At 53.3% G+C, this 26,202-nt stretch overlaps 3 protein-coding genes across 10 annotated transcripts in view; 1 reads left to right on the forward strand and 2 right to left on the reverse strand.

The window, feature by feature from the left end:
* Nucleotides 1-1,068: 1,068 nt before the first annotated feature.
* On the reverse strand, nucleotides 1,069-12,930 carry IL23R (interleukin 23 receptor). 6 transcript variants are annotated; one of them, XM_048944286.1, is made up of 15 exons: nucleotides 12,777-12,930; nucleotides 12,331-12,453; nucleotides 11,609-11,703; nucleotides 10,985-11,278; nucleotides 9,980-10,134; nucleotides 9,719-9,864; nucleotides 8,856-9,003; nucleotides 8,046-8,128; nucleotides 7,642-7,840; nucleotides 6,654-6,851; nucleotides 5,932-6,015; nucleotides 4,281-4,331; nucleotides 3,214-3,310; nucleotides 2,164-2,254; nucleotides 1,069-1,713 (listed from the first exon to the last, which is right to left on the reverse strand). In XM_048944286.1, exons 2-15 carry the CDS (start codon nucleotides 12,382-12,384, stop codon nucleotides 1,087-1,089), a joined length of 2,322 nt encoding a protein of 773 aa, XP_048800243.1. In that variant the 5' UTR covers nucleotides 12,385-12,453; nucleotides 12,777-12,930; the 3' UTR covers nucleotides 1,069-1,086. The 6 variants fall into 6 exon arrangements, with proteins under 6 accessions (XP_048800243.1, XP_048800242.1, XP_048800239.1 ...); XM_048944285.1 differs by having other exon boundaries at nucleotides 12,529-12,930; XM_048944282.1 differs by having other exon boundaries at nucleotides 11,609-12,700.
* Nucleotides 12,931-15,343: 2,413 nt separating this feature from the next.
* SLC35D1 (solute carrier family 35 member D1) lies at nucleotides 15,344-22,377 on the forward strand. The gene is made up of 12 exons (XM_048944309.1): nucleotides 15,344-15,566; nucleotides 15,673-15,706; nucleotides 15,783-15,869; nucleotides 15,972-16,039; nucleotides 16,151-16,222; nucleotides 16,673-16,741; nucleotides 17,168-17,270; nucleotides 17,643-17,735; nucleotides 19,559-19,626; nucleotides 19,868-19,946; nucleotides 20,430-20,512; nucleotides 20,971-22,377. Exons 1-12 carry the CDS (start codon nucleotides 15,364-15,366, stop codon nucleotides 21,077-21,079), a joined length of 1,068 nt encoding a protein of 355 aa, XP_048800266.1. The 5' UTR covers nucleotides 15,344-15,363; the 3' UTR covers nucleotides 21,080-22,377.
* Nucleotides 22,378-22,949: 572 nt separating this feature from the next.
* Nucleotides 22,950-26,202, reverse strand: part of MIER1 (MIER1 transcriptional regulator) — a 31,596-nt gene continuing 28,343 nt past the window's right edge. For all 3 annotated transcript variants that reach the window (XM_048944304.1, XM_048944302.1, XM_048944303.1), the window contains one exon: nucleotides 22,950-25,865. In XM_048944304.1, the coding sequence (XP_048800261.1) occupies nucleotides 25,540-25,865 (326 nt within the window). In that variant the 3' untranslated portion in view covers nucleotides 22,950-25,539. The remainder of the gene's footprint in view (nucleotides 25,866-26,202) is intronic.

Raw genomic sequence — 26,202 nt, forward strand, 5'->3', positions numbered from 1 at the left:
GGAATGCTGAGCCATTTTACAGGGTATAGTAAACTCCTTCTATGCTTGTATTCCTTCAGAGCATTTCAAGTGTTTCCTTAAAAGGTTGGGGTGATCAGTCAAAGAAGTGATAATAATCCAACCTCTCACATTCCCAGGGTGTTTCTGCTTGCCATCTTGCAAGGCCACCTCTGACATCCTGGGCAAACTTTTAACTGCTTTCAAGACCACTCAGCAGGAAGGAGACTCTGATATTTTGTTTTCTGCATCTCAGAAGATCCAAATTTCCTCATATGCACTGAATATGAGTGGGAGCTATTGGTGATGGGTGAACGGTTGGACTGGATGATCTTTTAGGTCTTTTCCAACCTTGGTGATTCTATGATTCTATGAATAAATGCCATTTCTCTCTGCCGTGTTCTGCTTCATACAGAGCAGCAAAGCCAAACTGCAGACAAACTGACATGAGGTGATGAATCCTTCATCCAAAATGAAGAATCTGCCCAGTGACAAATGGAGACAGAGATTTTCAGCGGGGCTGGCAGGCCAAGATGATGAAGGTTTGTTCTTACCTGATGGATTTTTTTCTTACTGAATGGAAAGGAAAATGGAATTGGGCTATTCTGTCAAACAGAAAAGATTTCGTATGGTATCCATGGCTGCTGCATAATGTGTAAATTGTCCTCATTGTAGTGTCTCTTCATTGGGGGTGATCCCAAGCTATTTTACACGCTTCAGCCAGAATATCTCAGGGATGGTTTTATCCATCTTGAAGGCAATCAGCTCCAGGTGTTACATGTTCTGTATATTTAACAAGAGAGTGCCTTAGGCTAATAATTGAAGCAGAATGCATCCTGTAAGAATCACCTGCTTTGTATTGCAGTTCCTACAGGAATCCAAGCTCACATTTTTGTGTTTGTAAAAACATGAGGTAAAATTAAAATGATGTTTTACTGGCCAAGGCATCCAAAAGCTATCTGTGGTCAGTTAAGGGGGAGAGTTTCAGATCTGGAGTTTTGTTTTGGCTCTGATGTTTGAAATCTCAAAGGCAGATATGTGTCACGATGGGATTGTCACAAGTCTGTGGGCTTTTAATCACGGCTTCTCTCAAAACAATCTCCCGATGCTCTGTGGAAAGCAGGTCTGTATATCCACAGATCCTCTATTCGTTGCCCTTAAGCAAGAAACCAGCTCATCTGGAACCAAGGTTTGTTCCTGAGCTCCTTCACTGTACAGTGTTTTTTCCCACTGGTTTTCCAAAAGTGTATTTTGTTCCTCCTGGGCAGAGCTGAACGCGTGGTTTTGCCCGCTTCTGTCGTTGTTTAAAACCAGGTTGATCTTATCCAGCAGGCAGATCTGGGGCCCTTCAGCTCCTTGAGCATCCCACAGGTAGCTGAAGGGGCTGCTGTAGTCTCTGAAGAAAATACTTGTCTCTGGTTCTGGAGGTGGTGTGTAGGGCTGTATTAGGCCGATGTTGGCAGCTACATATCCCAGTGTGTTTGCATCAGAGATCTGGGGTTTGTAGTCACCGACCTGCTCCGTGGCCGTGCTGTGGGGGGGTGCTGAGCTCTGTGGGTGCTCCACGTTCTCAGGGACCACGCTGCTGGGTTCCTTTTTGATGTCCACCTTCTTGTATCTCTTGTGCCCTGACAGCTCCTGTATTTCTGTAATTGTGGGGTCACTGTTATCCGGGACCGGCCCACTGAAAATGCTGCTTGTGAATTCACTCTTTTCCTAGAAAAGAAAAGGATGACTGCACTAACAAACAGGCAAATGTTACCAATAGGAGTGATATCATGGGAGGACCACAAGGGGGAAATGGGACAATGACTTCTTGGTCTTCATCTCAGCATCCTCTTCTCTTTCCTCCAATCACCACCACAAAGCAGATTACAGTGAGATGTGGAGAACAGGCAGAAGAGCTGCATATCTCCATGTTTACATGGACACCTCGAGGTCAGCTTGATTCGGTTCTACTGCATGAAATTTATATCGAGACAAGGTCTAAAGATCAAGCTAAGCTGGGTTCCGGTGCCCAGTGCAAATGGGAGGACAAGGATTCTCCGAGTTCTACCTCCCCTAGGGCTGAACTCTTTTCTTGTCCATATTTCTCACACTTACAGAGTGATTTTCCATCTGAGTATCTGTAAGTGAAAAAAAGCTGGGATGCAGTGGTGCAATTACCTGGAAGGACTTTATCACCCTGCTGTTTTCCACGTGGGGGAAATCTTCAAGCAGCCATTTTGGCAAGACCAGTGCCACTGCTGCCTTAGTTCTTCATCAAAAAAAGAGAGAGAAAACAAGAGTTAGTCTATTTTGTTGTCACTCACTTGTCCATTCTGGATGAAATCGTCCCCAGGGTGGTGGGGGAACTCCAAGCGTGTTGCTCACTCATGGCCTTTGTGGAAGGCTCGGAAGCATTGGGTTTACAGACCCTTGTTCAGGTAGGTTTTCCCATTTGAGCTCTCCATCCTGCTGCTCTGGGTTCCATTTGTGGCAGTGGTGGAGGGTGCTCAGCATAACAGTGATAAGACAAGGGGGAATGGCTTTAAACTGAGACAGGGGAGGTTTGGGTTGGATAGGAGGAGGAAGTTTTTCAGCCAGAGGGTGGTGAGGCACTGTTCACAGGCTGCCCAAGGAGGCTGTGGATGCCCCATCCCTGCAGGCATTCAAGGCCAGGCTGGATGTGGCTCTGGGCAGCCTGGGCTGCTGGTTGGCGACCTGCACACAGCAGGGGGTTGGAACTGATGAGCGTTGTGCTCCTTTGCAACCCAGGCCATGCTGTGGTTCTATGGTAATGTCACACTGTGTGACACTCCCCAGTCTCTGCCAGTACCAGGGTGCAGATGTGAGGGGCAGCCAACAGACCCTGCAAGGGACAGCATTCTCTCCTCGTTCGAAAGTAGCAGAACCAAATTCTAGTACAAAACTTACATAAAGAGAGCTGTGTTTTTCCTCTCTCTTCTTTCACTCCCCCTGTATGCACTGTATAATAACAATATATCATGTGTCCCTAAGCCTAGCTTCAATGGGGGAATCATTTTTGCTCTTTCAGTTGTTTTCTCCCGTGCTGTGGAATTCACAGGTATCCTTTTCTGCAGCAGTGTGATCAATGGGTGCAGCTGCCCTCAGGGAGAGCTGAGCACAGAGAAAAGGATCCGTTTCTGTAGTTAACTTTAAAGTATTCTGGAAGAAAAGCATGAAATAAGGAAAAAAATGTGACACAAGTGATACCTTTTCCTAGCTGATTTTTTCAACATCAGAATGACAAGAACCACAGATAATACGATCACACTGACACCCATTCCCAGGAAAAACCTGATGTCATCATCTGAAAAAAAAAGAAAAAAAAGGATAAAGAGGGAAAAAATTAATCAGGCAGCTTAAAGATGGTGTTTGTGGTCTGATTCCTCCCTTGTGAATAATTGTGCATCCACAATCAGTCACGCTGACCTCAACTCCTCACATTCCTGTTGCTGTCCCTACAGGTTTACCCTCAGCTCTGATGGCCTGCAGGAAGAACGCCTGCATTTAAAGCTGGAGGCAGTGAAGCACCAGGCTGAGCACTGAGGGCCCTTTCCTGTGCAGATGGGAGCTGTAGGCAAGTAATTCTAAGAAGTGTGGTCATTGTGTTTAACCATTTCCCACGCAGAGGTACCTTCCAGAAATGCTCAAGTGAATTTTTCAGTTCACGTCGGTTTTGTTTTGTTTTAAATACTGAAACGGATCACAGCATAACCTTTACCAGAACGCATGCAGAACACAACTGCAGTTAGAAAAATAGATGGGAAAAGTTTAAACAAGTCTTTGGCTCAGATTGTAAGGGCACAAGTCAGTCAGTGTTAGGCTACTGCGTCTGCTAACATTCCTTCTCATAGGCTGGATGTGGCTCTGGGCAGCCTGGTCTGCTGGTTGGTGACCCTGCACATAACAGGAGGTTAAAACTAGATGAGCACTGTGGTCCTTTTCAACCCAGGTCATTCTGTGATTCTATGATCTGTTATTTTCCTTATTTTCTTACCTCCAATTTTCCGGAATGTACATTTTATTACATGTCTCATAAGAAAACAAAGCTTAAATTGCAGGATGATGCGTGTTCTGCTCACTCTGCTCACTGCTTTCTCACTATGTGGCTTACTTTCCTGTCAAGTGAAAATCTCTTTTCTGGCTCTGACCTCTCCAAAATATGTGGAGTTTTCTCCTTTCCTAAATCTCCAGATGCCACACTTGCTGCTCTGGCCAAAACTCTTCTGCTCAAGCAGAAACTCTCGCTTACCAAGGCTGAAATACTCTGCTCTTACCATGCGAAACCTCCTGGTAGATGATGTCCAACATCCTGTCCTCCGAAGAAACTGCAGCAGAGAGAGGAAAAAATGCCCATCACTTCATTTACAGAAGTGGGTGAAGTAGAAGTTATTGTTAATTTTATTCATATTATTTAAAAAAATGGCTTCCAGAAACATGATGCCCCTCTGCAAGAACCACAGGCTGGTCGTGCTTAGGCTGACTGGCTTTGATAAGGACACAGCTAACATCCTCATCTGCAGTCTTGGAGCTGACAGAGACAATTCAGAACACCCAGCACCACGTCCTGAGCTCATAGGCTGCTTGAGTCCACCTGGTAACTTCTACAAGAGTCACTGATCTGTGAGTTTGGACTGATTTGGATGAAAAGGAGTGAAAACCATTTGGAATTCACAGTGATTTAATGAACCAATGACTGGTGGTCAGTGCACTGAGCTTGTCCAGGCCTGGCAAAGCCATGCAGGCACAGAGGAGAAATGCCCATCTGAATTCTGCTTTGCACCAGCTCCATAAAGACCAGCACAAACCCACAGGGAAAGCCTTCACTGCTTTGTAAAGCTATCCGTGTGCAGTTCTCCCTTCCAAACTCTGCCTACATGGTACTGTACCAGAGAGGCATGCAGCAATGTCAGCCCTGGTGTCCAACTGTATTTCATGTCACCAAGTTGGCACTGGGCTTTGACCTGAGCTGACCCGGCTAATGTTGCAGCTGTTTCAGCAAAGCTGTAATGAAATTCTCTAGCAAAAATCAGGGGCAAGAAATCATGGAAAAGGTCTTTAATTTTGTATATTTGAGACAAATGCTTTTCCTAGCAAGTACTTCAATTCCCTCACACAGAGCAGCTTAGAGGGAGAGCACACTCAGCTCCACATTACAAAGCAGCCCTTGGTTATGTGGAATTGTGGAAGGAAAGTGCCTGAGCCAACAACTCAGCAGCACTGGAATGAAGCACTTGTGGAGGACGGTGTCACACTGGCACATTTAGCTGTGGAACAGCTCTGGGGCTGCTGGGAGGTGTCTTCTGCACTCAGCTTTTGGGCTGTGCATGGCTTGTTCTGGCTTAGGAAACGGCCATCAGGATGTGCAGCTCCTGAGGGCAGTCACAGCCTACACACATTGCTGGAGACGAGAAATAGATTGTTCTTACTGTCTCTTTTAATCGGCCCATGCCCTATTTAATATTAAATACTTTCCAGAACTGAAGCCTGCCTACATCCAGCTCCAGGTGAGATGAGACTGGCTGCAGCTTGGCCGGTTCTCTGTCAAAGTTGGCTTTGTTTTGTCTTTACTTTAACAACTGCCAAACAGGGAAAGCAGCAACCTCATCTGCTCCGTCCCAAAAAGGGAGAATGACTCCAGTGATGTATTTTGTACAGTAAGATGCAATTCTCAGGTGTGCTGTTAGAGATCTGTGCATGATAGCAAGGAGTATCAGCTAGAAAAGGCTTTCATAGAGGTGTGTTAAAGTCTGCAGTGTGTCCTGCAGCCATAAGATTTCCTTCTAGACCTTGCTTTTCTCTCTGGTCCACGGCAGGCTTTTACCTCTTGTTTCTAAAACTACAAAACTGGCAGACTGTGAGGATACCACCAAGCTGAGCTCTGCAGCTCCACCACAGCAGGCAGCAATTTCTACACACAGAGCTCACCTTGGCCAGAGCTTGGTTTGCTCACTCCGTCTGGGTAGGCTGCATACACTGACACACTGATGTGGCTTCCTGCTGCTGCATCCTCTGGAAAGAAGCAATAGTTGCCTTTAAGTTGTATCTATTAGCTGCTTTTAAAGCTGTGGATTTGCTCAAGAGCTTCTGATAGAGCAGTGAAAGGAGAGGAGGTGTGGGGTTTACAGATGAAAGGGCAAAGGCTTGGCCAGATAACTGTTTAGGAAGTGCCCTGAAGCCAACAAACACCAGAATGAAGGTGGGAACCAGGAGACAGGTGGGACAGGTCTGAGATCTCGCTGCTGCTGGGCTCGCAGGTTGGCCATTGCAGGGCCATGAGCCCTGGCCATTACAGGGTGAGGAGATGAGCTGAAGTTGCAGCCTCATTACATCAAGTGTTTTGCCCTCTCTCTCTGTATAAATGCACATCTGTATTTCTGTGCTTTCACAAGCTCCAGGCATTATCCTACTTTCACTCCCTGCCACCTTGCTCATCTCTTCCTTCTCTTTCTCTGCCTCTTTTTCCCTCCTGGCCTTCACCTGTGGGACCAAATGCCACTGGGTGCCCTCAAGTCTTCTATCACTTCGCTCTTGAATGCTCCCATGCTCCAAAATCAAGTGGGCAGGGGCTCAGTTCCAAATGAAGTATTGATTTTACAACACCTTGACAATCTGCACCCAACAGCAAAAAGGACTCTTGGATATCTTACCTTGGATGTAGGTGTGGGTGTCCTGGCCTGGGACTTTCTTCCAAAAGAACTCTTCCTCGTGGCTGTATGGAGCTGTACAAACCCACTCCACTATGTACCAGAGTGGGGGGGTCCTGCTGTGCCGGGGGGGCTGCCAGGCCACCAATATGGTGCTCTGGTTCTTGTGCTGCACATCCACAGCCAGTGGTGGTGGGAAGGCTGCAAAGAGAGGAGGTGGCATGAGGAGCTGTAGTGAGAGCAGTGAGATTGGAGGGCTGCTGTGCCGGAGGGGGTACGGGCTGGGGGGGGGGGAGGAGATGTTCTTGGAAGCAGTGATTTAATATCTCCATCTACGTCTGTCTGTCTGTCTCTATATTTGATATTGAGATATACACACACATGCATGCCACACAAAAGCACGTGTTCAGTTTTGTCATGTCTCCTCCGTCTGAAATGCTTTACCTGACAGATTTACAGGAAACCCGTGTGATTCTGATCAGGAGGAGATTAGAGAATTTTTTCCACCTTGTTTATACAGCAAAGCATCTATTTAGTCACACTCACTGTTTGTCCTTCATTTGAATGGGACTTTCCCCTCCCATTGCTCACAAAAAAGAGACATTTTCAAAAATAGGAAAGTGCGGCCGTGGGGAAAACCACAACGTGTGGCACAGGGAGCCTGAGGCACCCAGGAGCCTTTTTCGTCCCTTCATGCCTGGCAGCTCCAGCTCCTGGCCTGGACACTCTGGCTATTTTGGGAGCTGCGAGCACGGACGGTGCCCTGCCAGCAGGACAAGCTTATTTTTAAACTCCTTGCTGCAGCTTTCGGAGGCGAAGCGCTGAGCTGTGCTGCTGGGGCATCTCCAAGGACTGTGGCCTTGTCTGGAGGACACTGCGTTCCCTTGGCAGAAGGGCTCCGCTCTCGCTTTAAACCCACGTGCGTGCACGATAACGTTTCTCCCCTCGCCATTCAGATAAAAGGCCGAAGCAGGCGAGCTCGAAGTCCCACCTTCCGGGCTGGGGTCCCGGCGGAGCGGCACACGGGCAGGGCTCGAAGCCCCCCGGGCGTTGTAGGCGGTGACGCGGAGGTCGAGCAGTGCTGGAGGCAGGAGGAGGCTGCAGGCTGTGCTCGACGTGTTGCATAAAGGACGCGAGGCTCCGGCCCAAACGACGTAACCCAGGATGGGTGTGCGAGCATCGCGGGGCGGCTGCGGGGGGCGAGAGGTGGGGATGGGGATGGAGTGGGGATCGTGGTGGGGATGGGGATGGGATGGAGATGGGGTCCCCGCCCTCTGATGCCGTCGTCACCGTCATTCGGTCGCTGCGGCGAGCGAAGCGTTGCTTGCTACTGCCCCTTAGTGTTTGGAGCTAACGTGCTAAAAGAGAACAAGAGCCGCCCCGAAAGGGCCTTACCTTGATCAAGACTGTCACCTCGTGGCTGCCGTTGGGGAACTTCCGGCCCAGCCGCCGCCACACGTCGGGTGCTGCCGCGGGGGCTGAGGGACACAGCCGGGACGTGCCCTGAGATGCCCACGTCGGAGCATCGCCTGCGTGCCCATTTCTGGCTGCCCTGAGCCCCCGGGCCGGACTGTGTCACACCGAGGTGACGGTGTGTGGGAAAGGATAAGAGCTGCCCTGGGCTCCTCGCCCTGCTGCTGCCGGCCAGAATATCTCAGCTGGCTTCACCCAGTCCCATCCTGGTGCTGATAGCCCAGTTTCAAAGGGGAAAGGCTGCCATGAGGGGGCTGGGGGACCAATCATGGCATTGTAGAATCGTCTGAGTTGGAACAGGCTTTTAAAAACCACCTGGTCCCACTCCCTGCAATGAGCAGGGACACCCACAGCTCCATAGGTGCTCAGAGCCCCATCCCTGACCTTGGGTGTCTGCAGGGCTGGGGCACCCTGCCTCTATGGGCGCCCTGTGCCACCGCCTCACCTCCCTTAGTGTAAAGAACATTCTCCTTACTTCCCATCTAAATCTCTCCTCTTTTAGTTTGAAGCCATCTCCTCTTATCCTATCAAGGACACATCCTACTAAGGAGTCTGCCCCCTTCTTCCCAATTTACTGGAGGAAAGCAAGTTACCAAAGATGGAAAAACACACCGAATCCCCCCTTTTTTTGGAGTCTGCACAGCTCAGCACTTCTGCAGCGACCTCAAGAGCCAGACAAGCCACCAATGCACACAGCACAGCGTGGCCCTGCAATGCCCTACCACCACTTACCAGCCTCAGGTGTGCTGTAGATGAAGGGCAGACCCCAAGCACTCCAGGGGCTGCCCGCAGCGCTGAGCCGGCACCGTGCCTGGAACACGTAGCTGGTGGCACTCTGAAGTTGGTGTCCACGCTGCACTGCACTGTCCCATGCTGTCACCTGCAGGGCAAACAGGCAATAGGGCCACCACGCTCACCTGGGGACGCTCAGCCCACTGAGCACGTGGTGCTGCTAAACCCACAGTGCAGCCCAGCCTGGGGGTCTGCTGCTGAGGAGAAAGCAGTGGGTGAGCACAGCCGGAGAGCGTGAGCAGGTGCCCATGCTTGGCACAGCAGTTGGGCTTTTTCAGGTTTCCCTGCACCACTTTGGAGCTCATGTAGTACACATGGTGGGAATGATCTTGGAGGTCTTTTCCAGCCTTAATGACTCTGTGATTCTTTGATTCATATGCATTAAAGTCAGGGGAAAGACAACTGAACCCATTTAACCCAGGACACCGCAGAGCTCTGTCCCACTGGCACCGGGCCAGTCCCCCATTTTGGCAGCTCTGCTGAGTGCTGGGACTGAGGGTCAGCCATCTGCCAGCCCCAGGGAGGGCTCCAAAAAGGACCTTGGTGCAGTTTGCCCAAGTGTAGTTGTGTGTGTGTCGATGAGGAGGGAATTGATTAAGTGGGTGTTTGCTGAGCACCACCAGTGGCCTTTTTGCACCTTGCCCTTGCAGAGCTAGATAAGATTTACAAATATGACAATTTCTGCTTTTTGCTTAAAGAAGCAGAGTTAATGCTAATGGAAAGGCTGTTCTACCCACCCTGCTCCCCAGGGACCCCAACCCGTGGCTCTACAATAGGGCCTTTGGGGCTCAGTGCCATCTCACCTGCCACTCCGCAGCACCCACTGCCTTGTGCCGCTCCTCGCAGCGCACGTCCTGCAGCTCCGTCTGCTGTCGCCAGTGGATGGTGGTGGTGGGAGGTGACCCCGCCGTCGTCTCCGCGCTCTCAGCCAGGGGAACGGCGGGCACCACTGCAGGGAGAGCAGCAGCCATCAGCCGGGGATCACAGCACCGTGTGGGCACGGTGTGCTGGAGATGCCCGTGGTTGCAGCCCCAGCGCAGGGCACGGTGTGTGCCGCGGCGTACCGAGCTGCTGCAGGTCGAGGTGCTGAGGAGCTGAGCGTGCCGTGCCCAGTGCATTGCTGGCCTGCACCCACGCCAGGTAGTGACTGCTGCCATTCAGTGCACTCAAGGGCACCGGTGCATCCGTGGGGAACACATCCTCCTGCGCCGTCTGCGTGCTGTGGGGCAGAAAGCAGCCACGCTCAGAGCCCTGCGTGGGGAACAGTCATCTCCAGAGCTGCAGTTTTTCACTCTCCAAGTGAACTAGCAAATCATTTTCTTTGGTTCCTGGCACTGCTGCATGGCATTCATGTTTCTGCTGCAGGAAGGGAGTTCCCACAGCTCGCTCAGGCTGCAGGGTTCAGAGTTTGCACCCCAGGGGCTCCTTTGGTGGTTCATCAGAAAACCCACACAGACTGCACGTAATTGAATAGCAGAGTGGGTTGAGAATGAAAGCCCAGCCGCCTCACGCCGTGGGGGCTTGGCCTTGCATGTGGCACAGCATGTGTAGGGCTTGGGCAGGAAGGCCACTGGTTGTACCAGTCCTTATTTCCTCATGGCGTTTTTGTTTAGGTCCTTGGGCACCCTTAGGTTCATGCTGGGAATGGGGTTGCTGTGCACTGGGTGCTGGATGTCCAAGGAGGCTGTGGATGCCCCATCCCTGCAGGCATTCAAGGCCAGGCTGGATGTGGCTCTGGGCAGCCTGGGCTGCTGGTTGGCGACCTGCACACAGCAGGGGTTGGAACTGATAAGTGTTGTGCTCCTTTTCAACTCAGGCCATTCTGTGATTCTGTGATCTGGTTCCACAGTGCCTGTGTGCCCCTACCTGCGCAGGTGGAGGCTGTAGTTGGTGTGCAGCAGTGTCGGCTGCCCGGCGTCCCATGTGCATGCCAGGCTCCCCGAGTGCTCAGGGATGGCACAGCTCAGGTTGGCGGGGGGGTCTGGGGGGTCTGCAGAGAGGCAGCATCAGCATCCCCACCTTCAGCCCCACCGCTCCCCCATCACCCCTAACCCCACAGCGGTACTCACAGCCGGCCCAGAGCTCCGTCCCACAGATCACCTCGTTCCAGTAGCTGTTGGGGCAGCGGGCAAGGCAGGTGATGATGCTGAAGGGCAGGCGGAAACCACGCAGCTGTAGCTGGGCTGCACTGCTGTTGAGAAGGCGTGGGGGACCCTCGGGGGCTGTGAGGTTGAGCAGGATGGAGAGGCTCGCCCACGGGCAGTTCAGCGCCGAGACACAGGTGATGGAGACGTTGGAACCCATTGGCACCACTGAGCCTGGCTCGATCCTCACGTGCCCCAGGCACCTGATTTGGGCAGCACCTGCGCAACGCTCACAGCTTCAGTGCAGCCCCCCAAGTGCAGGGTAAAGCCCGTGCAAGCAGCTGGTGACTCATTGCTCAGCTCGGAAACAGCCTCACCAGTTTTACCTTCTGCTCTAATGCTTGAATGACTGCAGGGAAATAACGCATAGACTGAAAGCTCTGATCCCTGAGATTACAGCAGCGCCCTGACTCGTGCTATCAGATTGGGGCTCTGCAGCAGCACTGATAAAGCTCATGCTCAAATGACATCAGCTCAATTTGGCTTTCCTGGAACAGGCACAGCTATGCCATGCCGTGTTGTGCCATGCCGTGCTGGATGGCCACTTACCTCTGCCCAGGATGCAGAGCAGAATATGGAGCACGAAAGCCTCTCCGCCTCCCGCCATGGCCTGGGCTGCGGCTGCTGCCTGTGCAGGGCATAGCCTGGGGATGAAGGAAGGCATCAGTGCTGCCAGACACCCAGCCTGGGGTGCTGGGGGCAGTCGGGGACACTGGGAAGCCAGCCCCCATGCCCAGTGTCAAGAGATCTGATGGAGCAATGGCTGCACAGCTGGGATGGAGATCAAAATTCCACTGAAACTCAAGGAAAAATAATTTTGCCATAAAGGGGCCGGGGCTTGTGAGTGGGCTGCTGTGGAGCCTCCATCCCTGGAAACAGCCAAACCCACATGGCTGTGGTGCCATGGGATGGGAACACCAAACTCTCCTGATGTCCCCAACCTACTGTGATCCAGCTGCTGCCCCTCAGACCCAGCAGGGGCTTTCCTACCTCTTCAAGGACACAAGCTCATGGCTCCAGGCTCCCCTGAAGTTCCCTGCACTCCCTTCACCCTCCTTCCCACCTGGCTCACTTCTCCCATCCCACTGCACCCGCTGGCCCTGGGGGCAGTGATGAAGGGCTCCTTTTTGGGAACGGGGCACAGAATCCACTGTAAAAGCTTCAAAAGAGCATTATCCACCTCGAGCTTCGAAAAGCTTCAAAGCAGCACAGTCCATCCCGAAACAACCTCCCAAATGCAGCTCACGCCTTTGCACTTCTCCCCCTGTTACCTTCGGGATGTGTGCGCTGACCTCATTTTCTTCAAGCACAGTGAAAGCATTCATAAGGAGCAGCCAGGCGCCAAACTGACCCAGGGAGGGGCTCTGAAGGCCTCCCAGCTGCCCGCACACCTCCTGCAAGTTGGAGCAAATTAAAAGAAACAACACTCGTGGTCTAGGAAGAACTCTGAGCAAATAATAAATGCTCACGGCAGCCAGTTGCAGCATGAAGTCACAGCTCTGCTCCTCAGGGCATTTCTTATGCACACGTTTTCATTCCAATTTACAGCACTGGCAAACTCCAAAGCCAGAAGGCACGAGAGCAGTCTCGTCTCCAGATACGTCTCTCTGATCCCATCTCTGTTACAAATCCCCCAGCACCCTGTTGCCGAATAGATGAAAAGCAAAGAGCAAAGCAGAAAGAAGCCATCTCAGCCCTCAAGCCTGCAGATGGTTACCGGGGTCAGGAGCACGCGGGAGCCGAGCGGTGACAACAGGAGTGGGGCTGCTGCCCCATGGCGATGGGATGGGGACCCATTGCAGCCTCACTGCTGGTCACAGAGAGCAGCAGCAGCGACTGCCAGCAGCACTGACCTACATTGCGTGCTGAGAAAGCACAGTTTCCACTTTGAGTCAGTCCATGGGAAAACCCAGCATCCCTTAAAGCAACAGGCTCACGTGTGTGCTTCTTGCCCTCTTGCAGGATGATGTTTTCCTGGCAAACTCCGTGATTTCGTTACGCTCGTCTCACTTTGTGCTCTGCAACAGACACCTCACGCTGCCATCCCCACCACTGCAGGGGCTGCTGAACCCCAGATTTCACCAAGGAACTCTTTTATGTCCTGTGACTAAACCCCAAAGCCTCCGGTGACACAGCCCATAGGAGCGGGGCTGTGCGTGCCCATTCCTCTGCTGCTGTTTCCCAGTGCACAGGGCTGGAAAACCCGGGTGAAGCAGAGCAAGGGCTGCTGGTGCCGCCCTCCCTGTTTGCCCCAGTTTGTCCCCTCCACTCCCACCCCGTCAGCGGAAGGGTTAACCTCAGTGACAGTGTTAACCTCTTTAGATGCTGCAACCACAGGAAATACCGCACAGCTCGGCTCACCCTGCAACACAAGTAAAGGTCATGGAACATCGTTTCCCAGGCAGGGCAGCCCTCTCACTGGGGCTCTGGTGGATCTGTGCCATGGTGCTGGGAGGTGAAGGGCAGCGGTGGGCAAAGCTCTGCCCTGCTGCAGTGCCAAACAAGAGGCTGCGATGCCTTTGGACACGGAGTGAGCTCACGGGGCTGCAGAGGGAATCTGAGCTTGTTACTGACATGTTTCATGCAATATGGAAGGAAAAAGTACTTGTGTCATCCAGTGACATTTTCAGGGGCTCTTGCCTTCCTTTGGAATAAAATCTCACTTCTTTCCCTTCTCCGCACTGACAAACCCAACACTCCGTCCTCCCCTCGGAGCAGCTGCAGCTCTGTGTTCTCCCACCCCTCTGCCCTTCCCTCTGGGGCTTTTCATCTCCTGCTTTATCTGCCCTGTGGCCTGAGTTCTAGAGGTGGAAATAGCCCTGCTGCTGCTGCAGAGGGAGTCCTGATGGCACAGGACAGCGTGGCACAGCATGGAATCACAGAATGGCCAGGGTTATAAGTGACCTCAAGGATCATGAATTTCCAATCCCCCAGCCACATGCAGGGCCACCAGCCTCCCCATTCAATGCTAGGAATGCCACAGTATGGTGCAGCACAGCACAGCACTGCATGGCACGGTATGGCACGGCATGGCACTGTATGGCACAGCATGGCACGGCATGGCACAGCATGCCACTGCACACTTTTCCACCTTGCTGCACATTTCTCCCCATCCTCTTCCCATCCCTGCACCCCCATTCTGAAGCCTTTGCTCCGGCTTCATTCCCTCCCTCCAGTGCCAGATATTCCAGTCTGAGTGCTGGGCATCACCCAGGCAGAGCCCCCAGATTTGCCCAGGAGGGGAAATACGGAGGGTCCTCGCTGCCATCCCCTCACCACACACGGGTGATGGCATCTCACAGCCACTTCCTCGCCCGCCCTATTGGGGTGAAATCGGTGGATTTTGTTACTTTTGGTGAACTCAGAGCTGAGAGCCCCGCGGAGCTGGTTGTGTGGGGACGTGGTGACAAGTGGGTGCGACGCACGTGGCTGTGCGAGTGGCAGCGCGGTGATGCGGACAGCTGGTCCCGCTGGTCCCGCTGGTCCCGCTGGCTCTGACCGCAGCCGGCAGCCCCGAGAGCCATAGCCGGCCCTTATCCCTGTGCCACTGACCTAAAATTGGCGGTGGGGCCGGGTGCTGACACCGGAAAGGAGGAATCCGCAAACAGCCGCTTTTGGGGCGGGATTTCCCCGAACGAAGCAGCCGGGCCGGGGGGTTCGGAGGGGGAGGTGCAAGTACTGCGATGGGCCGGGCACGTTCGCTGTTTTGTCTTTGCACGAAACACCGGCCCGCGTGCTTCGCTGCTCTGCCGTAACCTACTTTTATTTTAATTTCCCTTCCAAGCCGCCTCATTGCGGTTTCCCCCCCCCTCCTCGAGTCTCACGGCCCGGCAGGCAGCGAGTGGGCCCTGAGCCCCAGGGAAACCCCTAGAGCGGGGCTCCCTTTATTTCAGCAGGAAGGAGCAGCACAGGGAGCACTTCCATGCGTGCCAACCTGCGGTGCCACCACCACGCGACGCCCCCCATATCCCGCACTGCAAAGCGCAGACACCCACTCCCCCCAGCAACGCCCCCGTGCTGCCAGGCCCCCTCGGCCCCCCGTGCAATGCAGCACCCCGTGCCCTCTTGCAGTGCTCCTCGCACCTCCAATCCCAGTGCCCCCCCCCGCAATGCACACCGTCCCCGCGCACAGCCGCCCCAATTCCCGCCCTTCCGGCTCCCACGCTGCCCGCAGGCCCCGCCCACTGCCGCTAGCCCCGCCCACCGACCGTGGCCACGCCCCTTCCCCAAGCCCCGCCACACCGGCAGTAGCCACGCCTCTTCCCGTAGCCCCGCCCACCGGCAGTAGCCACGCCCCCGCAGCCATGTCGTCGCAGTTGGCGCGCAGACGCCCGGCGGTCGGGGCCGAGGGGGGAGCCCCCGCGGGAGCCCCCGCGCGCGGCGATGCGGAGCAGGGCATGGCGGCGCCGGGCCTGTCGTTGTGCCTCAAGCTTCTGGCCGCGGCCTTCTACGGCCTCAGCTCCTTCCTCATCGTCGTCGTCAACAAGAGCGTGCTCACCACCTACGGGTACGGCCTGCGGGACCGCGGAGTTGGGGGGGGGGGACGGCGCTCGGGACCCCGCGGGGCTCCGCGCGCTCGCGGCTCCGCGCTGACCGCCGCTCTGTGCCCGCAGGTTCCCGTCCTCGCTGTGCGTGGGGCTGGGCCAGGTGAGTGTGGCGCCCCCTCGCCGCCCCCCGCCCGCTGCCCCCCCACCCCCCCTCACCGCCCCCCGCTCTCTCGCAGATGCTGGCCACGGTGGCGGTGCTGCGTGCGGGCAAAGCGCTGCGGCTCCTCAAGTTCCCCGACCTCGACCGGCACGTCCCGCGTCGGGTGAGCTGACCGCTGGCCGCGTGCTGTCGCGGGTCGTATCTCGATAGGAAACGTGGGTGCAGCGCTCTGACCCTCGGCTCGCTCTGTTCGTTCCTTTTCCAGACCTTTCCTCTACCTCTCCTGTACTTCGGGAACCAAATCACGGGGCTCTTCAGCACCAAGAAGCTGAAGTAAGGACGTGGGGCGCTGGGGGTGCGGCTGGGTGCCCCCGTGGGGTGATGGGGGTGGGGGAGGATGGAGGGGAGTTCTGGGCGCCTCACCCTGCTGAGCCTTCCCCACAGCCTGCCCATGTTCACCGTGCTGCGGAGGTTCTCCATCCTCTTCACCATGTTTGCCGAAGGACTTCTGCTCAAGTGAGTTCCCTCTGGGGCTCGAGGGTTGGGATCTGTTTTCTGGGCTGGGGGTCGTGGCTCTGTGCTGGGCTGGAGGAGAGTGTGGGTGAGAGCAGGAGCCTGGTACGGCAGCAGCACGTTTCCAGCTCTGCCACCTGTTCCCAATGTGCCTACAGGGCTGGCACATGTTGGGGTCCTGCACTCTGCCCCTGCTTGCAGCTTTCACATGGGCTGTGCGCAGTCTGGGGGGTGGAAGGCACGATGCCCGTCCTGCTGTTGCGTCCCCAAAGGTGCTGGGGCTGCAGAGACTCAGAGCAACACCCACTGTGGATCCCTTGCTGCTGTGGGCAGGGTTGCAGATCTCCCTAAATGCATGCATTGCATCCCCGCTGCTCCCCGCTGCTTTCCCTCCTGCTATGGGGGCTCTGTGTGCCTGTAGCTGACGAGGTGCCCTCGTTCCTCTCCTTTTAGGAAGAAGTTCTCTTGGGGTGTGCAGATGACAGTGTTTGCGATGATCATCGGCGCCTTCGTGGCTGCCAGGTGAGCCTCCCCATTCCCTCACAAGTCGTGACTTTGCTCAGTGCCTGTCGGAGCCCCGGTGCAGCCAGCAGAGCTGCCACACGCTCAGTAAAGTGCAGCATTTGGAGGCCTTGCAGTGTGAAGTCCTATCTGTGCACTCTGAGCCATTCACGGCACGAAGGAGACAGCTGGGGCTCTTTTCTCCTTGCAAGGAGCTGCCAAGCTTCTCCTGGCGCACACATCCATGTGTCCCAGCACAGAGGGTGAGCGGGGACCTTTTCCCCTCCAGACATGCTCTGCAGGTGGAAGGAATGTTTTCCAGACTCCAGTCCCTCTCTGCATGATTAACTTTTCCTGACAGCTCACCGACAAACAGGAGCTGGAATAAATCTCCCAAGCGCTGCGCTCGGCGTGGCTGGGAGCTCTCACTGTGTTTTCCCTCCCCAGCACTGACTTGGCGTTCGACCTGGAAGGATATATTTTTATCCTCATTAATGATGCCTTAACAGCTGCAAACGGTGCCTACGTGAAGCAGAAGCTGGATTCCAAGGTAAGGCTGCCCCTCCTTGTGCTGCTCAGTGGCAGCCCGTGGCCTTGTCACCTCTGCTGTGCCCACAGTCCCACCCAGTGCCACTGTGTCCCTCGTTCAGATGCTGTTGGCTCTCCCAGTCCCTGACTGCTGTGTTGGTCCTTGAAGCCTCACTGTGATGCTCTGCTTTTGGGAGGGAGAATGAGGGGCTCATGGGCAGCACGCTGCCTCGCACAGAACCCCTCAGGCAGACCTGGCAGATCACAGAATGGTGTCTGGCTCTGATTCTTGGTCTCCTGGAGCCCCATTCAGCTCCCAGCCCTCAGCGGTGACATGAATGAGGGTTTGTTCCTGCCTGGAGCCTGCTTACACACAGCTGTTTCCTATTTCCAGGAGCTGGGGAAATACGGCCTGCTTTACTACAATGCACTGTTCATGATCCTTCCCACCCTGATCATTGCCTACTTCACTGGAGATGCGCAGAAGGTAGGAGCCCTGCCCCAAAAGCACACTCTGTAGTGATGAAGCATTATCTGGAGGAGCATGTTACTGCTCTAATGCACTTCTCTGCAGCTCAGCCTTCTTGCACAGAGCAGCAAGTGCTCCAAATGTGAAACTGTGGAGTAGCTCCCTCTCCCTAACATGCACACAGTGCCACGTGGCAGCACGGAGGGCTTTGGGGCCACGCTTTGGGGTAGAGAGGGGAAACTGCCCAGTAGAAAGTAACTGCAATGCTTGGCTTGAAATGCACAGATGTGCTGCATTTTGGGCATTTTTGTAATGCTGGAGGAATGGGGAAGTGTGAGAGCAATAAGTGAAACCAACTATTACTTAAAGAAGTTGAGTGTTATTAGTCTAAATGGGTTTCTGCAAACGTCGGTTGCTGCAGCAGAGCACACCTTGGGTTGCTTTGGAGCAGTGCTGTTGCCCCTGCATGGTTTGCTGTGCTGCAGCCCTGCATGCCCATGCTGTTGTGTTACTCCTGCCCTAATTATTGTCTGGTTTCACCTGGGGGGGCTTAATGGCTCCTCATCAGGAGCTCATTGCCACGGGGCTGAGCCTCAGTGCCAGCCACTAAGCTAACAGTTAGCATGGAGCGCTGAGTGGGGCTGTAGCTCAGGATAAAGCAGTTCTTTATGGATAGAGGCACTGTGCAGCCTCTGTTCAGCTGCACAGAATCTCCTCTTATTGCTTTTTTTTCCCCTCCCTGAATAAACTTCTTTTCCCCGGCTGTGCTCCTGGCGCCGGCCTCACAAAGCCACGCTGTTGGGGACCGTGCAGCCATGCACGCTGCAGCTGGGCTGTGGAGGTGCTTGGGGCTGCTGGGTGCCTGTACAGCTTCCTGCTGCACGTGGAAATGGGCTGCAGGCCTTCAGCAGCAGCATTAGGGCTTTCTGCCCTGAGGAGAGGAGAAATGTGCGTGCTGACAGCTGTGAGCAGCTTTATGCTGTGCTGCGGGTGGTAATTAAGAAATCTCAGCAGCCACAAGGATTAAAAACAAAGCCTGCAGGGCGGAGGCAGCCCCTGAAGTGGGCAAAGCCCCTGTGGAGCATGGGAGGAGGTAGAGTGCAGCAGGGCCAAGCTGGGGACAAGGCACTGCATGCTGTCACAGGGCACTGCATTGCTTAGGGGACATGATCTCTCCATCCCTTTGTAGGGGCTGCTTTCAGCCCTGCTGTGAAGGGAAGGCTTCTGTCTTCATCTTCAAATCTTGGCATGGCTGAGCCTGGAGGCACCTCTGTCTCCAAGCTGGGCCCCCAGAGCTGTGCCCAGTCTGTTACCCAGGTCAGGTTGGGGATCCCCAAGGAGGTGACCCTACAGCCTCAGATCCCTGTGCCCCCACCGCATCCCGGTGCTGAGGCTGCTCTTCCCTGGGTGAGGGCTCTGTACTTCTTGAACAGCACCAGGCTCCTGCCAGCCCACACCTCCCCACTGCTGCTGCAATCCCTCTGCTGCTGTAGCTGGCTTGCTCTCCCCTGGCCCCAGCGTCCAGCAAGTGATGGAGGGCACCCATCTGTGCCAAGTGGTGCTGGGCCTTGCTGCAGGCTCTGGCCCAGCAGTGGGGGCTGTGCACATTGCAGACCCCTCTGTGAGCTGTTCCCTGTAGCTTTTGGAGTGCTGCAGGGAGAGCTGGGCGGGTCAGCTGGGGTGAAGGAGGGAGATGATGCATTAGTGAGCATCCCACTACACTTGTGTTAACTCTGCATGAGCTCACATCCAGCGGGATGAGGGCTGCTGCGCTCTGTAAGCCCGTGTCAAGGATTTGGCTCTTGTCTTGCTGCTGTGTTCTGAGCCTCTATTTCTTGCAGGCAATGGAGTACCAGGGCTGGGCAGACATGCTGTTCATTGTGCAGTTCACCCTGTCCTGCGTGATGGGGTAAGGAACGGGGGCTGTAGGGGGGGCACCTCCATCCCTCCAATACCGCCTTCTGGGGGTCTGGGTCGTTCTGGGTTGGGAAGAGGACTCTCTAGTCCCGCTGTCTTTCAGCAGCACCAGTCCTATGGCAGATGAACATTGTTCCTGTGGTGGATGGGAGTGATTGGGTGTGGGTTGGGGTGAAGGCTGGGAGCTGAGTGCAGTGCATCCCGGGATCTGACCGCAGCCATTCTTCCCGCAGGTTTATTTTGATGTACTCCACAGTTCTTTGCACTCAGTATAATTCTGCTCTTACAACTACAATAGTTGGCTGCATTAAGGTAAGCGGCGGTTCCGCTCTCGGGGCGAGCGTTGCAGTAATTAGTGCAGTAATTATTGCTCGTCGCACGCATTAAGCAGCCGCTGGTGCGTGGGCTGGCAGAGTGCTGGGGCTGTGCCCAGCGGCGCTGTGCTTTCCAACGCCACGTGGCTGCTGCCCTGAGAGCGTTTGGCTGGGAGGCTGAACTTCCTCCAGTATCATCCCGTGGGATTCCCTGCTCTGTGCTGCTCCTGTGTGTTATTCTGGCTTTTCTGCCCTGTGTGAGCTGCCCTGCAAGCAGGGGTCTGCAGCCCTGCCACCCCTATGTGCACCTGGGGCTGATCAGAATCCAGGCCCCCATGAAGCTGTGTCTCCCAGAGGCTCTAAATTGGCCTCCTGTAATCCAGGGTTACCAGCATTTGCGTATTTCAGACTTCCCTGCGCTGCTTTAAGAACTGCAGTGCGTGGTTGCTGTGTGAAAACTCGCATTCTTGTTTCTTTGCAGAATATTTTAATAACCTATATTGGGATGTTTTTTGGAGGAGACTATATTTTTACATGGATGAACTTCATTGGTCTAAATATCAGGTAAGGACATGGAGATTTTAAACTGGAAAAGGGTCGGTGTAGACTGGATATTAGGAAGAAATTCTTTACTGTGGGGTGGTGAGATGGAACAGGCTGCTCAGGGAGGCTGTGGATCCCCATCCCTGGAAGTGTTAAAGCCAGGCTGGATGGGGCTGTGAGCAGTCTGGTCTAGAGCATATAGCAGGGGTTGGAACTAAATGATCTCAAAAGTCCCTTCCAACACAAACTATTTCACGATTCTTGTGTCTTTTTGGGCTGTGCTGGGCAGGAGGAACAGCTGGGTGCAGCTTTTGGAGAAGTCTTTCTGCACTGGGGTGTTTCTGTACTGGGGAACATCCCCTGTGCCTCCTTTCCTGCAGCAGGGTGAGGAAGCACGCCCTGCAGCAGCTCAGGAGTGCACTTGGGGTTGCGTTAAACAAATCCCCCCCCCCCCGACACGTGTTGTGGCTGTTTTGCAGTATTGCAGGAAGCCTGGTGTATTCCTACATCACCTTCACAGAGGAGCAGCTCAGCAAGCAGGCTGAGGTGGGCAGCAAGATGGATATAAAGGGCAAAAGCTCCGTGTGAGCACGGATTTGAGCTGCTGAACGTGCGCTCTGCTGAGCCCAGCGCTGGCAGAGCAGAGAGGAGTTGGAGTGTCTGCTGCCTAGTGATGGTGATGGCCTTTGATTTGCACAATCCAGATTGCTGCCTTCAAAAAATTATGGGAAAGGTGAATGACTGCACACGTAAGCATTAATCTGATTAAGTCTGATTGACTGTGAGGGATTCCTGGCTGTTAAATGACACCGAGGCTTGGCTCGTGTCGGTGGTGCAAGGGATTGAACTGCAGGGAACTCCGGGGCACCTGGGAGTTGTACAGCACAGAGGTGGTGGCTGTGCCGGTCCTGCAGGCTGGCTGTGCTCCTGGGGCAGAGGTTGGTGTCCCCAGTGCTGGCTGTCACCACGTGCTGCTGCAGGCTGTTGTCTTTGCTTTAACAGAACAGGGTTTTAATGCACTGAACAGCGGGGCTGACTTCAAGTTGTCTTACATAGCACTTCTTTCTAGGTCTCTCCTTTAACTGTCTTTTGTTTTTTGTTTTTTTTTAAACGAAACTTCTTTACAATTTTTGGAAGAGAAGAATTTAGTAGAGCCACGTGAGGTTTTTGTACACCTTGCTTTGTTTCTGGAAGAGACGTGAGCAGCGTTAAAGCAGCCGTGTGCTTCACAGCACCTCCTCTCTGGGGCTGCGTGCAGCTGCACAAAACCTGGCCGTGCTGCTGGCACGTGTGCTGCCCTGCTGTCCCCTGGCTGGGACAGGATAACAGCAGCTCCGGAGCACAGCCCTGCCATGGCTGAAGGCTCAGACTTTGCAGCACTGCAGGGCTTTGCTCTCAGGAGGGGGGAGAGGACACAGCTCTGGGCAGATCTGAGTGCTGGGACGGATCCTCAGTCCCTGCAAGTCCCCGTCCTCCACCTGCGTTTGTAACGTTGCTGTGCTGAGGCATTTGCAGTCAGGATGTCTATTCTGGTGAGAGCTTTTCTTGTTTATTGTCGAATCTACTGGTTAGATTTCTTGTCCAAACGGTTGAAATATTTTTTAAAAGCTTATTTTGTTTGTAAATGTGCACACTTGGGTGCCAGGTCCGGATGGAATTGCATACACTGGGAAAGCAGAGTTCCTACCACAGTATTTTCTATGCTATTAATCTACTAAGATGTTTTTCTATACAGAATCTATTTACAAAATGAGCAATTTAGTGATTAAAAGATGACCTTATTTGAATGTACGGCGGGCTGCCTAGGTCAGTAATAGGGGGAGAAATAAAAGGATTTAATGTGCCTCAGTATTTTTGTACTGGCTTCCAATAAAGCAATGAACGTCCTCCTGCCTCGTGTGTGCTTTGGGGCTGTGCAGGCTTCCACCCAGCAGGAGAGCTGGAGAGAGCTGGAGCACCTCTGGGGAGAGAGGTTGAGGGAACTGGGCTTGTTTAGCTGAGGGAAGGGAAGGGAAGGGAAGGTGGGGAGCTTGTTGTGGCCTTGCAGTGCTTGAAGGGAGCGGATAAACAGGAGGGGGAATGGCTGTTTGTGAGGGTGGATGGTGATAGGACAAGGGGAATGGCTTTAAAGTGAGACAGGGGAGGTTTGGGTTGGATATGAGGAGGAAGTTTTTCAGTGAGGGTGGTGAGGCACTGGCACAGGCTGCCCAAGGAGGCTGGGGATGCCCCATCCCTGCAGGCATCCAAGGCCAGGCTGGATGTGGCTCTGGGCAGCCTGGGCTGCTGGTTGGTGACCTGCACACAGCAGGGGTTGGAACTGATGAGCGTTGTGCTCCTTTGCAACCCAGGCCATGCTGTGGTTCTGTGCTAAGTCATGTCCCACGTGCTGCAGGAAGGCTCTGCCCATCACTGGGCCCCAGCTCTGATGGCACCGCGCAGGAATTGGGGATGCACACAGTATGTTTACAAAAATATTTTAATAAGCTTTGTCAGAATTGCAGACAGGGAACAGGGTTAAGACGAGGGGGAGAACTAACAGTGCAAAATTACTATGTGTGACAGAACGTATAAAAACTAACGGTGAAGTCGTGGCTGTGTCCTTTGTGACACCGCTGCCGCCCTCCAGGCGCCCCACGGAGCTCCTTCAGTGTGAGTGGCTGCAGCTCAGGCTGCGTGGAGCCCCGTCTTGCATGGCTGTGATCTGTGCTCTGTCCCATGCAGCTTGGAATTGAGTTCAACACCTTCTGGGCTCCACTTGTACTGAATGCTTTCTAAATAAAACCGGTCGCTAAATGTCTAGAATTAATTTAAATAGCCTTAGTAGTGCAATGACTTATCGAGTGACAGTGGCTGCAGGTTGAAGGACGTGAACAGGTATTGCATATAAAACACCAGCATGAACAGAATGCAAATTATAATTAAATATTCTTAAAGTCTAGCTGAGCATTACGTACTTATTGATTATGGAATGTCTCTTCTATTATCACCAGAAAAAGTAAGGAAAAACAAAGCAACAGTCCTGAAAATATACACGGTGCTGTATTTCACACACAAGCCTGAGACAATTTACGTACTTATAAACTTACTTATAAACTTTCCTATAAATTTTTGGAAGCATTTCCAAGTCGCGAACAAAAATGCGTAACCATAAACTAGAAAACAGGGCTGGAGGAGGAAAGATGAGTCTGCAGCCCCCCAAAGCCCATCTCCACGGGAAGGCTGCGACGCTTTGGGTTTCTGTTACTGGAAGAGATTGCCAAACCAACAGCAACCTCTTTGGAAGCCCAGCCCTGCTGTGGGATGTGCAGGAACCACCTGTGTGCCCCCCACAGCTGCTGCCCAATGCCAGGTGGGTGCTGCTCCACAGCACAGCAGCTCACAGCGCTGCGCTTCCCTGTGCTGGCAGAGCTGGGCTGCACCCAGAGCTGCAGCTCCTCCCCCAGCACGCAGTCTGAGTGCCCGTGGCTGAGGAGCACAGTCCTGTGCAGCTGCTTTTCCAACCCTCGGGCCGCACGTTTAAAGCTGATATTGTGAAGCCTCATAAACTTGCAAATAGGTTTAGTGAAAACAAGTGCAGGAGGAGGCGAGATTATGAACGATGCAAACACTTTTTCCTATTTTTAACACGGCAGGGTGTGTAGCTGCAGCTTAGAAACAAACAAACCAAAACGTGAGGTTTTTGTTCCTTTGTTTTAAGAGAAACAAACACTGCTATTAAGGATGTTTCTGTGTCACGGATGTGACCCTACATCAGCTGGGGTCGGTGGGAAGGTGAGCAGCGCCACTTCCGTCCCTCAGCAGGTGGTGCTACACACCGTATGCACACACAGCTGCAGAATCACACGTGGCAGCGCTGCTCCCTCGGAACCATGCAGCCCCGCGGGGTCGCAGCGCTCGAGGCACCGCCTCACCCCTCGCCTGTGACACGAGGTGACATCTCACAGCTGAGCTCAGCGAGCACGGCGTGGCAAACTGCAGCGTGGGGCTGACACGGGATTGCTCCGAGCTCAAAGTAAAAGGGGAAATGCAGGAGGAAAGCCAAAGAACTCGTGCCTCACTAATCCTTCGCATGGCTGTCACAGAACAAGGATGTTTGAAATCAAATGACTCGTAACCGTTCTGGATGTTTGTGACTTACTGCTTTAGAGAAGACAGCACCACCCTGGTGCCTGAGAAGCATCTTTTCTTTTCTAGGTCAGTTGGTTTGGTTTGGCTTCTTTTTTTTTGTGGTTGTTTTTTTTTTTCTTTTTCTTAGAAAAGACTTCAGCAAAATAAAACGAAGCTGACATCAGACTCAGGATATCAATTCTCTCATAAAAGTTTACCAACTGTACAAGCTAAGAAAATTATACAAGCTTTTGTTTTAAGAAAGGACAGTTTGATCAAGACGTGAAGTACTGTAAAAATCTTTCAAAGGCTACAAAGAAATCTGGAAAAATACAGAACGTATTTCTTTAGCCCAGATAAGAATATGGAAAGACATCATTGATGTCAACAATTTTACATAGACAAACCTGACCTGGTTTATTTACCTTTTAAAACTTCTATATATAAAAATAGTTGTGCTCGTAACTTTCAGGATTCATGCGGGTTCCTTACCAGCCAGGTGACACGTGCTGCTCTGCTAGGAGTCTCTGTGCCCTCTCTGTGCACGTCTCGGGGTTTGGGATTCGTTTTTAACTTCCCCCAGCGATCAGAAATTGTAACCAGCCCCTGCTTTGTTCACCTGTGCAATGCTCACATCAACTTACACCCAATTTCCTGCTGGCTGCAAGCATTTTTACAGAAAATCACTGATTTGTTGCTCAAATGCTCCCTAAGTGCCTCCGTGTTCCCAGAGCTGCAGCTGGCACCTCAGGAACAGAATATTCTGCTGCTGCCTTTCAGCACTGCCACAACCAAAGAAGCAGATCTGCGGAGCTGACCAGAAGCTATTAGAAAAATCTCAGCAGTGTTTTATGGAACTGGATTCTGCAAGGTAACCCATCAACCCTGAAAATTCTAGACACCCAAGATTTACTCCAAGGAATAAAATCTGCTCCTATTATTCAGTCATCCAATGTTTCCAGCTCTTCCAGCTTCCCATGGGAGTTTGCTTCTTGGAAGAACTCTGAAGAACCAGGGCTCTCTTTACCATTGCTATTAATTCTTCTTCTTTTTAGAGGTCTTTCATTTTTTTCTTCAAAATCATTTTCACTTCTTGAAGTTGAATGAGCAACTTTGGGGTCAAGGGAAAGACTTTCAGTTTCATACCCATTTGTATCCAGATCTGGGTGAGGGGTTTTCTTGCCACCAGTAGGTCCGTTGACGTGCAGTCCTTCTGGTTTTGCTTCATCCTTACTTGGAATCTCTCCCGGCCCATTAGCAGACAGCCCTGTGGCAGAGACACACCGTAAGAAAAAGGAACAGGAGCAGCAGCAGCAGAATAAGTGCGCAGAACAATAAAGCAGAAGCCGACAGAACACAAAGGTCAACACTGGGTTTGTGTCCTCTGCCCTTAGAAGCAGCAGCAGCCAAAGCCTTGTCCCAGAAGCCACCCCCACTACAGCTGCAGGTGCACTGTCCCCAGCTATGCAGGTACAGCAGCTTCCAGTCTTCCAGCCCAGTTCAACACTGACCTCCTTCCTTGCAACAGCTTTTACCTCGTGTCTTTCAGAACGCCTGACCTTCACTTTTAAGGTTCTTCTCCCTGACAAGGATGATGCCCTGAC

The sequence above is a fragment of the Lagopus muta genome, chromosome 5, assembly GCF_023343835.1.
Source record: "Lagopus muta isolate bLagMut1 chromosome 5, bLagMut1 primary, whole genome shotgun sequence".
Taxonomy (NCBI): domain Eukaryota; kingdom Metazoa; phylum Chordata; class Aves; order Galliformes; family Phasianidae; genus Lagopus; species Lagopus muta.

What these genes read in the sequence shown, in the direction of transcription:
- SLC35D1 (XM_048944309.1), top strand. Translation starts at nt 15,364, where the DNA reads ATGTCGTCGCAGTTGGCGCGCAGACGCCCGGCGGTCGGGGCCGAGGGG. An exon ending in ACCGGCACGTCCCGCGTCGG is followed by an intron (nt 15,870 to 15,971) that starts GTGAGCTGACCG and finishes TTCCTTTTCCAG; the next exon opens with ACCTTTCCTCTACCTCTCCT. An exon ending in TCACTGGAGATGCGCAGAAG is followed by an intron (nt 17,736 to 19,558) that starts GTAGGAGCCCTG and finishes TATTTCTTGCAG; the next exon opens with GCAATGGAGTACCAGGGCTG.
- IL23R (XM_048944282.1), bottom strand. Translation starts at nt 11,964, where the DNA reads ATGGCACCACAGCCATGTGGGTTTGGCTGTTTCCAGGGATGGAGGCTC. An exon ending in GCTCTGCATCCTGGGCAGAG is followed by an intron (nt 11,279 to 11,608) that starts GTAAGTGGCCAT and finishes AGCGTTGCGCAG; the next exon opens with GTGCTGCCCAAATCAGGTGC. An exon ending in CTACCAGGAGGTTTCGCATG is followed by an intron (nt 3,311 to 4,280) that starts GTAAGAGCAGAG and finishes TTTTTTTTTCAG; the next exon opens with ATGATGACATCAGGTTTTTC.